General features: G+C 38.3%; 1 protein-coding gene across 1 annotated transcript in view; it reads right to left on the bottom strand.

The window, feature by feature from the left end:
• LOC121959824 (formin-binding protein 1) overlaps window positions 1-595 on the bottom strand; it is a 69,988-nt gene extending 69,393 nt beyond the window's left edge. The window contains 1 exon segment of the mRNA XM_042509335.1: window positions 513-595. Within this exon segment, the coding sequence (XP_042365269.1) occupies window positions 513-554 (42 nt within the window). The 5' untranslated portion in view covers window positions 555-595.
• Between the last annotated feature and the right edge of the window lie 14,241 nt (window positions 596-14,836).

The following is a 14,836-nucleotide window of genomic DNA, read 5'->3' as shown; positions in this document are numbered from 1 at the left end:
GACCAAGATGTGATACAAGAGTGGAACAACACTGAGGAAATCTCTGTCTAATACTGGGCTGTTTCAGACTCATAACAACACTACCAGGAGATCCACCCTGATATCTCACTGCTGTGAGTGCATGACTTGAATTCCACCCCCAAAAAACCAAGACCATGAGGTTTTGATTGAACTTTTCTGCCTGTGGCCCCTCTGGCAAAGTCTGGAGCACCACTTAATGACAAGAGAGAAAACAAGGGGCGTTTAAAAGGCCTCTCCAGACAATACCGCTTTCCCTTCTCAATTACATTAAGGGCGATGGCTAACAGATAAGAGTGTGCCTACAATTAAAAACACAAGACAAGCATCACTTAAGCTGTCCCCAAAGGCAAGACAGATACTCACGCCTCGACTGACGCTCAATAAACAAAGTAACGCACCATTTGAACAATCTAACTAGGAAAGAATGGTTCAGTCAGGGAACACACATGGATCCAATTCACCAACTATCAGGAATCAGCAATTCAACTCACCTTAAGCTGCTGCTCTTTGAGGAGAGTTTCAGCCTTGTCCATGTTGCCTTATTAAAAGTCGTGTAACAGGAAAAGACACATTTACATCCTCAAGACAATAAAGATCTAGTCGGCAGTGGCTTGATCCCAGTTCCCAAATTAACCAACCACACTAGAGAAGTGAAACATTCTAAGCGCATCATAATGGAAAGGTGTAGTAGTCACATGGTTTCAAAAGACATTTCACCCAAAAATTAAAAATACATATCATTCCTCTTACCTGTAGTGCTATTTTTCAGTCTAGATTGTTTTGGTGTGAGTTGCAGAGTGCTGGAGATGTCTGCCTTCTTTCTAATATATTGGAACACATTTCACTAGAAATGTATCTTACTGTGTAGAAGGAAGAGTGCATCTACTGCAAGCTCACCTAGCACCGCTGAACTAGCTAACGTTACAGCTTAACCAAGGAAGCGATCACTAATGTTTACATCTTGTGCTGTTGCCAGAACAAGCCTCTGATCTGTGAGTAGCATGGATGTAAACTAACATCTGTATACAGCATTTGAGGTTCATTCCGTTCATTCCTATGAAAGTTGTTGAGTGGCGCATGGAGCCAAAAACGCTGTATTTCTGCACTATGAAATCACCCCGTGGATTATCTTGAGTAACTGGGTCATGATTTTTGGAAAGAGACATTGCTGTTGAGTTTTTCAAATTTGCTTTTTTGTTGCTTTGAGCACCACAAGCCAAGAGCCATCTAGTTCCATTGTATTTGAGAGAAAGCAGATACTTACATCTGTTTGATCTTTCTTGACAATATATCGATGGCCTGGTTAGTAACACCTCTGCTGTGCCAGCTCTACCTGACACCCGAGCCCCAAGAGGAAATACTTCAGAGATGTTGCGGTCTCCCTTTCTTTGCACTTTCTACAAAAAGCACAGCTAACTTGATTTAGAATGGTTATTTAGAGTGTGATGCCTCTATAAAATAGCCGTTTATGTTTTGTTTTTTTTCTGACCCCTGTTCTGCTGAGAAACAGTCACATGTTTTACCACATTTGACTTCCTTGTTCTCTGGTTGCGTTTGTACATAATGCCTCTTTTGGAAGGGGTTTGGGGTCCTTACTGCATCACATGCATGTGATGCTGATCCATTTACTTTATTCTCTGTTTGCACAAAAAAACAACTACTTAAAACTTTGACCTAAACCTTGTCATTTTTTAGAACATTTCAGCAATCTGTAACATAACTCTTCCAAAATATAGAAGTTTTTCATGCCCTGAGTATTTGCAGATCAATGGAAGATGTATACAGGACACAAGGACAAGAGTCTACCTAAGCAAACAATGTTTTAACAGCACTTCTGTTGGTACATTGTTGGCAATATTACAAGGACAGCTCGGTGATGGTCATAATTTTCATGGCAGCAAACATTCCCAGTCTGTCTTTAAGTGGACGGTGAAGACTATAATCATGGCGATGATGTTGCACCAAAGGCATTCAGTATTTTGGAGTCAATCCACTGACTCTGGTGCTTTACTCATGCTGACTCACAAAGCATAAACAATAGCCATTCCAGCCATATAACTTCCCTAACAGGTCTCTAGTGAAATAAACTTTCAATTCTATGCTTCTTCACCAGAAATGGTGTACAATATCACAGCGAGACCTTCATGCAGTAACTAACCACAGCAGTCATGTTCGTGAGCGAGGTTGAGAAACCTAGCTCGACTGTGACTTCACTTCCTGAAATATAATTTTCTTTCCTGTTCGCAGCAAGGAACAACAGGATGAGCATGATAAAGTGTGTCGTACAAATGGCGTCTCATCCTTTATCTGTCACGTTGTTGCACCATCTCATGTTTTTTAGATAACTAAACTCAGACACAGATCACAAACAGGTTTCTGTACAAAATACTGGATTGTGCTCTTAATAAAATAAAATAAGAGAAATCTGGAAGAGCTGGTATTGAGTTGAATTTTACTGTACTTCATGACGGGTCATTGAGGATTTTTGTTGGCATATAAGGTTAACATCTGAGGGTGTAATTCACGAGTTTCCTCACGATACGATATTATATCAATTCTTTGGACAACGATACGATGCTGATATCACACGATACGATTTTGATTTGATTCAATTCAGTGGACTGCGATACATAAGAGACAAAATCAGCAAATATATTGCCTTTTTAATGGGTGCTTACCACTGGCAGAAATGAGCATGTTGGCTGATTCCAGTATTTCATTTTAAAGCCAATATTGGACGATACCAATGAGGTACCGATATCATTGTGCATCCCTAGTTGTTCTGCAATAAATTAAATATAAACTGATAATTTATTTATATATTTAGTCATTTCTTATTTTCCTATTTCAGCTCCTAAAATGTGAGGATTTGCTGCTTATCTCTGGTTTATTTCAGTGTGAATGGATTTTATTTAAAATAAGACATCTGAAGGCGTCATCTTGGACTCTTGATAACTGTGATGTTCTTTTTTTCCCCACACTAAATCTTTTAAATTTCATGGACAGAATTCATTCCGCAAGCAAATTAACCGACAATGAAAATAATCGTTGGTTGCAGACCTGCCAAAAACTACATGGTACTTTTATCTTAACCCACAACATCCTGCCCATGCTCTGCATAAAAGTGTGGGTGCTGCCCCAGCAACAGCTCTCGTGTTACTGTATGTTTTTGCTGTTTGATCTGGTTTGGGACAACAAGAAAAGAAGCTGTGTGCGTTCTCCAGTGGCAACAGCCACCTGTAGAGTATTGCTGCTCTGTCTGCTGGCCTGCTGCAGGGACTGAGATTAAAGGAACAAGTGCCTGGATTCCATTCAGCCCGCTAGGAGGAGGGGGGGGTGGGAGTGAGCATCTGGTTGTAATACATTATTCTCTGCAAAAGCTCTGTTTAAAAAACTTTCAAATGTTTTCCAGACTTAAGGTACACATGAAAGCATGTGGAATACCTTGAGGCTATGTTCGCTTTGCATGACTACCTGAGCAGTGGTGTTTCTCCGTCAAGCGTTGCAGTAGAAAAGTAAAAAATACATTGACATCAATGGGAATATGCAAGAATGTGGAATACTGGTGGTTTGCTCTGTGAACTTTGGACCAGGTAAATTACTGGAGAATTCAGGGGTGCCCCCCCCTCCTTTTTTCTTAGAAAGAACAACACATCTCTGATTTAACCATCTCCAGGCCCTTTTTTGCTGCTTGGTAGAAAATAAAAAATATCTGGCTCATAATATTGATATTAGGCTGCAGTTTTATCAGAGAAGAAAGTGCTCCACTCTGCAGTATTGTGATCATGTGTTGTGCAGCATTGTTGGCCTATAGATTGTGGGTTTAAGTCAATAAAATGTGACCCCTTCCTACAGGTTCAAATGCAAACTCCATGTAGTAACTTGCAGGCATGTTTGCACTGACACACACACACTTAAAACATACCACTGTTCAATCCATGACTCCTGCAACAACATGCCAGCACCTCTGCCAGGTAGTTTGTCAGCACACAGACGGCAGAATGACTGCTTTTACAGTGGATCATTTCCACAACAAAATAACAAACAAGAGCCGCTGAAACAAACCCCCGACAACAGGAATTCCACTCACCACAGCTGCATATTATTAAGTCGTAAAAATAGTTTGACACAGTCCTGTAATCCGTATTATTCCTATGCTGTAGTTTACAACACATTGCCGTAAATGTGAGTATCTGTGTGTCTGAAGAAGGGGAAATACCACTGATACAGTGGCTGGCTTGATAAGGGCTGCTACAGTGATTGTAAGAAGTGAAGCAATCCTGCAAAGTGAATTTCAGTGAAAAGTGACATCATTGCACAGGAATTTATTGTAGTAAGGTCACTGGGCTTCTATTTTGTGTGCTATTGTTACTCATAAAGAGTGCCTCATAGACCAAATCAAACAATCAGAAGAGTTTGTGACAAATGTGGGGGATAAACATCTAAAACAAAAGTCTTTACTTTGTCAAATGAAATGCAAGCTGTGGTTAAATAGAAGACTAACGTTTCAGACTTTTCTTTCTTTGTAGGTACAAATAGTACATGCCCACATTTAATGGGGAACAACACCTATTTCCAAATTCATTTGTTATTCCTATGGTCTAAGACAGTACAAAAAAGATCAAAAATCATGAACAACTCTCTCCCAAATCCCAAAACTAGAGTGCTAAAACTCAAATTTGTGATGTCATTAGTATTGAGCTGCTCCACAGACAATTAATGGGCAAAGATATGCTAGATGACACTGAGAGCAGCCAGGGGAACGTTCTGTGTATACGGATACACTTTCTGTTTCTGAGAACACTACAATAGGGCGTTAAAAAGACAACAAATATTTTATAGGTCCACAAAATCAGTCTCCCATTCATTGTATGAAGCAGCTCCAGACTCAATACATTATGACATCACAGGTTTGAGATTTACCTCTCTTATTTTTGGCTTTTAGAGAGAGTAGCTCATGTTCACAAATATGGATTTAACCTTATTAGGCCATGGAAATAACATATTGGAAATTGTAATTTAAGTGGTGTTCCCCTTTAAGGTTGTGAATGTATTTCAAATTATTGCTACAAGATTCTTGCCATTATACCATGTCTCGTTTTTCTCATTCTGATGTTAAATATACACATTTTTAAAAAAGCAACCTATTTTGCATCTATTTAATTGTAACTAAAGGACTGTTCTTTATTTATCAAGGGAGGGGTGTGCCTTTGTTTTGTTTTGGGCGGGTTGTTGTTGTTGTTGTTGTTGATATGGTTTTTCCCTGAAGCTGCATATATTTTTCCTTGAGCCTCCTTGAGTGACTTGTGGAAATGTATGACCCTCCCTCCACCATAAATTAGTTATTAGATTTTAAAAACTTATCCTTTGATATTTGCACGGTCAAAGATGAAGATGAAATCCTGGAGACACTTGCTTTTTCCACTACTGTCATGCATGCTGGTTATTTAGTACAAACCATTTATTTTTTGCAAAATTTTAAATCAGACATGTAGAATAATGTAATTTTGATGAAATCTACTTTAATTATATTTCAATGATTTGATAGAATAAAATTGAATAATTCTTCCCACATAATGTTTTCAAGGACGGTTTGAAAAATGAAAAATCCAACAATAATTAATTTCTGTTTTTACAGCTTCTGATTATGATAAATGGTGTAATTTGGGTGATTTTTTAAAGCTTTTTTTCCTTTAAAATATATTCAAAATACAGCCATTTAATGTTGTATGTCCTTCTCCTAGGCCAAAACAAATACACATAAGCAGTGTTCAAAAAATTATCTGACATCCCCCTTTATGTACCACCCCTCCTTTAAAGACAAATAACGAACAGACCCTTGTTAGCTTGTGGGTTAGTTTATTTTTGCACCACTGTTGCAGTGTTTCAGTAGAGTTTTGTGTGCAGATAAATAAGAGAACAATCTACTTCCTCTACTGACAATGACAATACCCCCTGTGAAATGCACGTCATTCACATGCTTATTACACGTATGCATAAAACCGTTACAGAGAAGCAAGTGTCACTGCAACATGAACACACAGCCCCAACAACTTGGCGCCGCAGAGATGTTATAATGTGAGGGGGGGCGTGCAGAGCGTGGTTTGAAATGCTCTAATGTAAACTAAAATGGAAGGTTAGTTAGCTAGCTCGGGCTTTCACACACCCTCCCTGCCAACTGCCGTGTTACATTGATGTTGCAACGAAATGTAACCCAGGCAAAAAAAAAAAAAAAATCCCTCAGCTTCAGTGATTAGCGCTACAAATTAGCTGGCTATCGCCACTGAGGCTGAACATCCACAAAGCAGTGCACAGCAAACGTCGGTTTAGCGGCTAAAACATGTAGCCTCTGCGCCTTGTCATGTTTATTTTATCTGAGAACCGTTAGGTCAACACCGGCTACCTGAATTATGAAAAGACTCGTTAACAAGCGATACAAGTGCACCACAGACTCACCCATAGCTCTGACCCCCAGCTCATGGTTTCAGTACGTCCTCGGAATAATCCACAACTCGTTGGAGGTGTTTTCAGCACACACAGCGGCACGCGGGGTTTTCTTTGCCTTTTTGTGCTATTCGCCTGTCAACGAGCGTAACCTGAAATAAAAGGCGCTGCTCTGTCTCGTTTTTTTGTTATCAACGTCTCATTCTGTCTGACACAAGATGGCCAAGAGCTGCAGCATAATCTTCAAACAGGATAGTCTCGCTATATGCAGCGCGCGGGCACCCGCTTTCGACCCGATGACAGCTGCTCTCGCGCGCGCGCACAGGCGAGAGGGAGAAAAAAGAAGAGATGTTGGCGCGGGGGGGTTCACTGCAGGGTTGTCCAATAAAGCTTTCACAAATATCACAAATATCAGTGCTCACTCACTATTCCTCGTGCGTTTGTACTAATGGTGAGCCCTGTTTTGAAATGAAGGTTGAATGTTGAGGGAACATGGCGTTGTGGAGGGGGTAGGGAGGGGGTTCAAAAAGGTCGCCACCCCTGGCAGATGTTTCATTGAATATCCCCAGAGGCTTTCATGCTAACTTGTGGGCAACTAAGGGACTATACTTCACTAATCAGAGTGGGGGGGGGGGGGGGTCTTTTTTTTTTCATATACATGTTGGCCTTCCCCTTTAGCTACAACTATTTTTACTTGAGCCCCCATAGTGACTGGGTTTATCCTCTGTAACCTGGGCAAATTGGCTTGATTTCTTTCGAAAACATGGGACAATGACCAACATAAGAAGAAATGACTGAAAAATGTGCAAGAAATTAGTAAAAAGTATAACCAGAAAATTAGCAATAAATAAGTACAATTTAAAAAACACAGAAAAGTACATTTCAAAACAACAACAAACAAAAAAGATTATTGGTGTAGCTCTCTGCACATTTTTATAGCATAAAAAAAAAATCCAAATCTACTAATTTCTTGCAATTTGTCGGACATTTCTTGCTAAGTTGCCTTTTCCCCCCATGTTTTTGAAAAAATAAAAAATAAAATAAATACAAAATAAGACCAAATAATTCTGAATGTTAACCCCAATATTTGAAGTGCCTCCCCCATTTCGCACCACCCCCTCCCCTTACATAAATAACAAACAGTCTCTAACCCTACTTTCTGTCTTTGCTTGTTTCTCTCTGATAAGACCCAAAGTTATAATGCATGGCGCTGACAACATGTTACTTAACACTTACCTCACAACCTTCCACTTTGCACACAGGATGTTGCTTTAAACATGCAAAGTTAAGAAATTGTCATGCACCAAGAATGGAGATAAAAGGGCGTCTCATAAAAACTTTCTACTCAGCTGGTGGAAAACAGCATTCAGATCACTGGGCCCCAACCTTTGCAGACAGAAGCACTGGATGCTCTGATAACATGATTATGACCTCATATACACTTTGGCCAGATACCAAACATAAATCTTTGGTGAAAACTAGCTGTGGATAAATTTGAGGCACTTTTCATCCTCTTAAAGGTCTAGTTTGGGGGATTCAGTGGCATCTGACTGTGAGGTTGCAGAATGGAAACCTCTCCCATGTGTGCCAAGTGTGTAGGAGAACTATGGTTGCAGATGAGACAACATGCATAACTGAATCTAGAACCAGTGTTTGGTTTGTCTGTTCTGATTTACTGTAGCAACAACACGGCAGACTCTGTGGAAGAGGATGTAGATATAAACAGCTCATCCTAAGGAAACAAAAACACAACAGTTCTTAATTTCAGGTGATTAGACACTAAAGAAAAAAAAATAAGTAAAAAATTAAATAAAAAGAAAGTTAAAAAAAACAATCTAACTGCTGAACAATCTTTTTCTAAAAATACTAATTTCTTGGGATTTGTGGAACATTTCTTCCCTAGTTGCACATTGCTCCTACCTCCAGATATCAGCATTTATTATTATCATCATGATTACTGTGATTAATCATGTGAACGACATAAAGTATGTTTCATGATAATATCTTTGTGTCTACAAGTTAGGAAGCAAAGTCCATTTCATTGTCAGTGCTATGGCCATCTTGCTACAACAACACTACCATCTAGTGGTTTGAAACTAAGAGACACCACTGGGGGGGGGCAATAAGAGCAGATGCAATGCTGGTAGTGAAAAAGCCTCTCTGTGGACTTGCCAAAGAAATTATATTTAGATAATTATTTCAAATTAACTAACCTGGTTATAAGGAGGCTAACTGTTGGTGTATCTGTAATGTACCTAATTGAATAGAATTGCAAAAAGTACCCACTTCTTCACAAATCATATATAAACCCAAAAAATAAAACACCCCACTATTAATAGGATAGTGTGAGGAATGTCAGCTTTAGTTTTGTATGCAATGTTCATAGATCAGCACCTGCCTCCCAAGGTGGGAGCTTACACCAAGCACAATTACTCAGTTAGCCAGATAACTTCTTAAATAGTAAGGGTGTAATGATCGATCGACTTGCATCGATAAAATGAGCAATGATAACATAACATTGATGCAAAGTTTAAACATCGATCCAGATCATCCTCTTTCAGGCGCGCCCTTATTTTGAAATTCTGTGTCAACGTCACACAGTGTCCGGCAGATGATGGCGAGCAACCCAGAGAAAGATGAGGAAGATAATGTTGTTTGCTCGGTAATAAATCATCAGTGTGGAAAAAAATTGTTTTCTCCGAGAAACTGCGAGTCAACAGACAGCGCACGAGATACCTAAACAAAATCTGTACTCAGGAAACAGGATGTACATGCTAGGCCACTTCACTGACTTCTTGCTAATGTTAGTTTCTCTGTTCCAACAATGTTGACCGAAAAAAATGTGCATGGAGACTGAAAATCGTCCGTGCTGTCCTGTCAGGAGATGCAGGGACTTAAACCAGTGGTGAGTATGTCAAATCATAAATAACGGTAATGTGGTTAAGTTATGAGTAGCGGAAAAGTCAGCTAGCCGCTAAGCTAAATTATGCAATGTAAAATGCCGTAGGCTTATGCTACTAACGTTAGCATGTTGTATGTGTGGGGGAAATGTGACCTACGAAAGACAGTTGTTTTGTCTATGAGCCTTGACAGAAATTATTGAGATTTACTTCAGTAATAAGATCTTGTTGTTAATCCAGTTAGTAGCGTTAAGGATGTTGAGAGAAGTTTGTCTTCAAGTCAGACAGCCCTGAAGTTTTAGGAAAAAGATCATGGTTTGAATAAATGAAATGTTTTTTTCCAGAAAGCATTTTCAAACAGAATGAACCAGTTTTCATTATTACCAATTATCTATATGTTGATTTTATCTTTTCTGACTAAAAGCAAAGAAAGGGGTGGCAGCTTCTCCTGTAACCAACTGTGTTAAATGAGCAGATAATATCGGCCTAAATCGATTGCAGGCCCCTAAAGTGAAACGAATCAAAATCATATCGTGGTAGACTTTGTGATATTGGTAAACATCGTATTGTTGTCCAAAGTGACAATCTAATATTGTATCATGATGAAACCAGTGATTTACACCCTTTTTAAATAGCAAGCAACAGCTTCTGTGAACCTTTGTTAATATAACAACAACATAACAATCAATTTTTCAGACTAATTGTGGTCAAAGGGGCATTCAATTACAGTTGAGAAAGAATGCTAAAATAAAAATTAACTTCTCTTCTTTCCTTTTTATGGCCCCAAATTGTCATTTAAGTACTTAAATACAAAAAAGTAAAAAAAAAAAAAAATTATACTTGAATTGAATCATGATGCAAAAATGAATGCAGTTGAATGACCAGCAAACTACTGCAGTTAAAAAGAGTTAGGAACCACTGTTAACTTTTTTATCTCTGTTTTCTACTATCAGTACATATATTTAAATACTTGCCAATCAAAGTTATAATGTGAGTTTTTTATTTATTTATTTATTTTGATAACAGGTTGTTCCTTTAAGGAAGAGACTGCATTGGGGGGAAAAAAATCACGTAATTTAGATTAAAAATTTAATTTCACCACTAGGGGGTGCACAATGTCCCTCACAAGAGAGAGAGAGAGAGAGAGAGAGAGAGAGAGACAGAGTGAGCAGAAAATACAGAAATATATCTCAGAGACACAAAAAGAGCTCAGAGACACAGAACAACCATAAAGAGATGCAAAGGACCTACAAGGAGAAATAAATCAACTACAAAAAGACACAAAGATGGCAAGGAGATGCAAATAAACTATAAGCACACACAAAATGACCAAAAACTACACAAGTATACCTCAAAGACTTCACAGAGACACAAAATTACTACAAAGAGGTGACAATCAACTACAAAAAGAAAAAAAATGACTGCAAAGAGAAACAAAACAACCAAAAATAATGCAAAAATACGAGTCACAAGATGACCCCAAAGAGCCACAGAATGATCATAAAGAGATGCGAAGAACTACAAAGAGACACAAAATTCAGATTCAGATTCAGAATACTTTATTAGTCCCAGAAAGGCAATTCATTTATGCAGTGAACCCGTCAGCCAGTGACAGTACAGTAAAACAATACAATGTTGGGAACCAAGATCTATCTATATGAAGCGTGTAAGATTTATGTCTGAGCATCAAGCAGCCTTATGGAAAAAGGAATAAAAGAATTTGTGTAACTGTTTGTTTTCTGAGCCTGGACATAATAACGCCAGTCTGAGGGCATAACTACAAATTATTTTTTGAGCACATGGTCTGGTTGGCTTAAAATTCGCTTTGCACTCGCGTCTTCCTAAAGAGAGCATAGGTCATGAAGCTGCACACCAGTGATCTTGGAACAGACCCTCACAGTGTCAGTCAGACACTTTTTATCTTTAACAGATAACCCGTAAAACCAGCATACAAAGGAAAATGTCAGAATACTCTTGATAAAAGTTTGATTAAAAGGTACATAAAATATTTTTAAAAACATCAAAGGTGCTAAGTTTCCTCAGCAAGTGGATTCTTTGGTTTGCTCGCTAAACAATACTGTCAGTGTTCTGACTGAATTGTAGCTGCGAGTCAAACACTGTGCCTACATACTTATATGTTTATACAAGTTGCACCTTTTTGCCATGTATAACAATGGCTTTTGGTTCATCACTGCACTTCCTAAATTCTATGATTTGTTCCTTCGTTTTTGACACATTTAAATCGAGAAAGCTGTCGTTGCACCATTGTACAAATTAAGGGAGGGCACAGCCATGATTGGATTGGTGGCCCTGAAGGAGAGACAGCAAGAGTGTGTCATCTGAAAACTTGACAAGAAAGCTGTTTTCCTTAAAGGACCTGCAGCTATCCGTGTATAGAATAAAAAGCAGGGGTGAAAGGACACAACCCTGTGGAGAGCCTGTGTTTGACAATCTGATCAGGTAACATGAAATGGGAAGCCAACCACTCAAAATAAATTAATTATTTTAAATATGGGGTTGCATCTTATTAAAAGCTGAGCTAAAATCAGCAAATAAAAGCCTTGCTTGTAATTTGGGTTGTTCAAGATGTTTGTACACCCTATCTAGGATGAAAAGTGTTGCATCCTCCACGCCTTTACCCATCTGATAAGCAAACTGTAATGGATCCAGTTTGCCATCAGTTAGGGAGCTAAATTCATCTTTCAGCATTTTTCAAAGCACTACATCAGTAATGGAGTTAGCGCAACTGGTCTGAATTCATTCAGTTCTTAAGGGTTATTTGATTTGGGGATGGGTGTTATAGTTGATGTTTTCCATATAGTAGGTATCTCTCTGCTATCTACACACATTTGGAAGAAAGTTGAGAAGGCTTAACTAAGCTGATTGGTGCAATGGCCAATGGATGTCCACATATGTTGTCAGGACCCGCAGCCTTTCCTATTGAACAGAGCTGTGACATCTTTCTGAGATATCTCAATCTCATTTTGAGGTATCAGTGCCTCTCTTATCAAAATTGATAAAGAAACACAAAACAACTACAAAGAGATGCAAAGAAAGTAGAAAGAGATGCAAAACAACCAAAAACTACACAAATATTTCTAAAAGAGACGCAAAATGAATACAAAGAGATGCAAATTAACAGACAATAAACAAACAAAACAACGAAAAAAACCCAAATATACCCCCAAGAGACACAAAATGACCTCAAGGAAACACAATACAATTACACAGTAACACAAAACAACAACTAGGACACATAAAATGATCACAAAACCTACTATTATGCAAAAAAATGCAACAAAACAACAACACAAAGAGGCAAAGTCGGCATGTATCTTGCTCCGATGTTGGAGAGGTGGTTGGGCCTTTTGCATGTCTGTGCCCAGGGGCCCATTATTTCATAGTGCGCATGGGAACAGCGACTTACATCTTAAAAGGAGAGTGAGTATAGCTACATGGGATACTTTACGTCATATCAATAGCTTTTACCTCCTGCTTTGGGTTTACCAGATGAGCTCCGAGTCTCCACTTTTCTTCTGATCCAACACATCACCAGATGGCGATGAGTTGACAGCTCGCCTTCTTCATTCACCCGAGTGCACAGGTCTGATAAAACAACTCCAAATTCAACATCATCCTTTGGTCCAAGCTGTTTGATACCACGTGCATTTGTCATTCCTCTTGTGTGTTCAACAGGATGTTTAGCTTGAACAATTCATGGCTCGCACAGATGTCCAATCACAACAAACCATGTTCTGAACTGGACCTCTGAGTCTCTTGGTCACTCTTGTCAGTGTTTCCTGGTAGTTTCCAAAATGACAGCTGCTTAGCACTTCAAAATTATGTTAGGTTTTACACTCTCCAGATGGATGAGTTTAACCCTTTGAAACTTGGATAAAAATCATTTTTCCTGTGTTCTACCTTTCACAAGCTATTTGAACCTTCGAAACATGACCACATTGGTTTGATTTCTTTGTAAAACACGGGGAAAAAAGACAATGAAACAAATTTATTTTTTTCATTTCTATTTGTAAAATCATTTTTAGGTAATATTTTGTCATTTTGACAAATTTCTAGCTAATTTTGGGGTAATTTGTGCCTCATTGCCTTCTTGCCATGTTTTTCAAAGAAATCAAGCAAATTTTCTCAGTTTTCAAAGAGTTAATTCAAAAGTAGCTTGCAAAAATTGAGGAAATTGCTGTAGGTCAACAATGTGCCACCCACCAAAGTTAAGTCATTGTTTGGAAAGAGATGACTGTGAATGAAAGTCATCACGGGCATTTGAAACCATAAATGACACGGGATGCAAACGTGAGCCTTTTTACATTAACTTGTGCAAATACCTGTATAGTTGTTATCAGCCTCTGTTTAAATTTGTCAGGCCAATAATTGCAGATCTCAAGCATTGTGCTAAAGACACCCGGTTTGTTGACATAAACTCCACCTTAAATACCATCATGCTATACCAGTTCAAAGGCAAACTTTCCAAACTTGATGTTGACCTGTTCCTAATGAAAGGACAGTTTGTGCAGCAGAGGAATTTAATGGTCTGACTCCCATGCAGTCGATGTAATTTGAAGCAAACTCAGAACTTTGGATATGTTTGTTGTTTGAATTCAGATGTGCCATTTAAGTTTATTGGATCTACCATCACACCCTTTTTACTTGAATTAAAATACCTCTTTAAATGAACACAATTAAAGAGCAATCTAGAAAACTTGCTTTAAGTCTAAGGTTTCTATTGGAACCACCTCACACTTAACTGAAAATTATCCTTTGCTTCTGTATATCTTACAAAGTAATTTGCAAATTAGACGGTCACATCATTCTGAGTGAGTGCACCGATGCCAAGTTTAGAGTCTGCCAATGATTAGGATCACAGCACATATTAATCAGGATTAATGACAGACTGATCCTAATCTTCCAAATCATGTCAAGTGAAGCTCTTCAACATGCCTGAAACTTCATGGTTGGGACTAACGTTACTGGACGGTGTCAGATTATAGTTGAGGATTGGATTATCACTGCTAATCCAATTATACATGTTGTGCTTTAATCGGCTGTCAAACTGCTCTCAGTTTAAGGATAACCCTGTGGAGAGAGTCAATCCACGTAGGCCTGTTATAGCAGACTGAGATTTGGATGTTTGGATGTACATCATGTATCATGTTAATAGCCTACTAATTTAATTTCATCAGTCTATAAAAAGATATCTATTTTGTAACAAAATAAAAAAATCTCACAATACATACTCAGTTTACATGGGGATAGGATTCAAATAGAACAATCACAAAAGAGCCAGGAGTTTATACCTCTAGACAAAATACTAGGCTATAAAACATATAGAAATAAAGTGTTATGAAAGCCTCCTGTTAGTCAAATTAGAAAGTAGTTTCACATACTGCTCAATGTTCACCAAGAAAACAACAAAATGTTTTTACTGCTAAATTTACATTTGGACATCAAGAAAA

The sequence above is a fragment of the Plectropomus leopardus genome, chromosome 20 (assembly GCF_008729295.1).
Source record: "Plectropomus leopardus isolate mb chromosome 20, YSFRI_Pleo_2.0, whole genome shotgun sequence".
In the NCBI taxonomy this organism is placed as follows: domain Eukaryota; kingdom Metazoa; phylum Chordata; class Actinopteri; order Perciformes; family Serranidae; genus Plectropomus; species Plectropomus leopardus.
The sequence above is the reverse complement of the archived record's forward strand: the minus strand, read 5'-3'. Positions and strand labels throughout refer to the sequence as shown.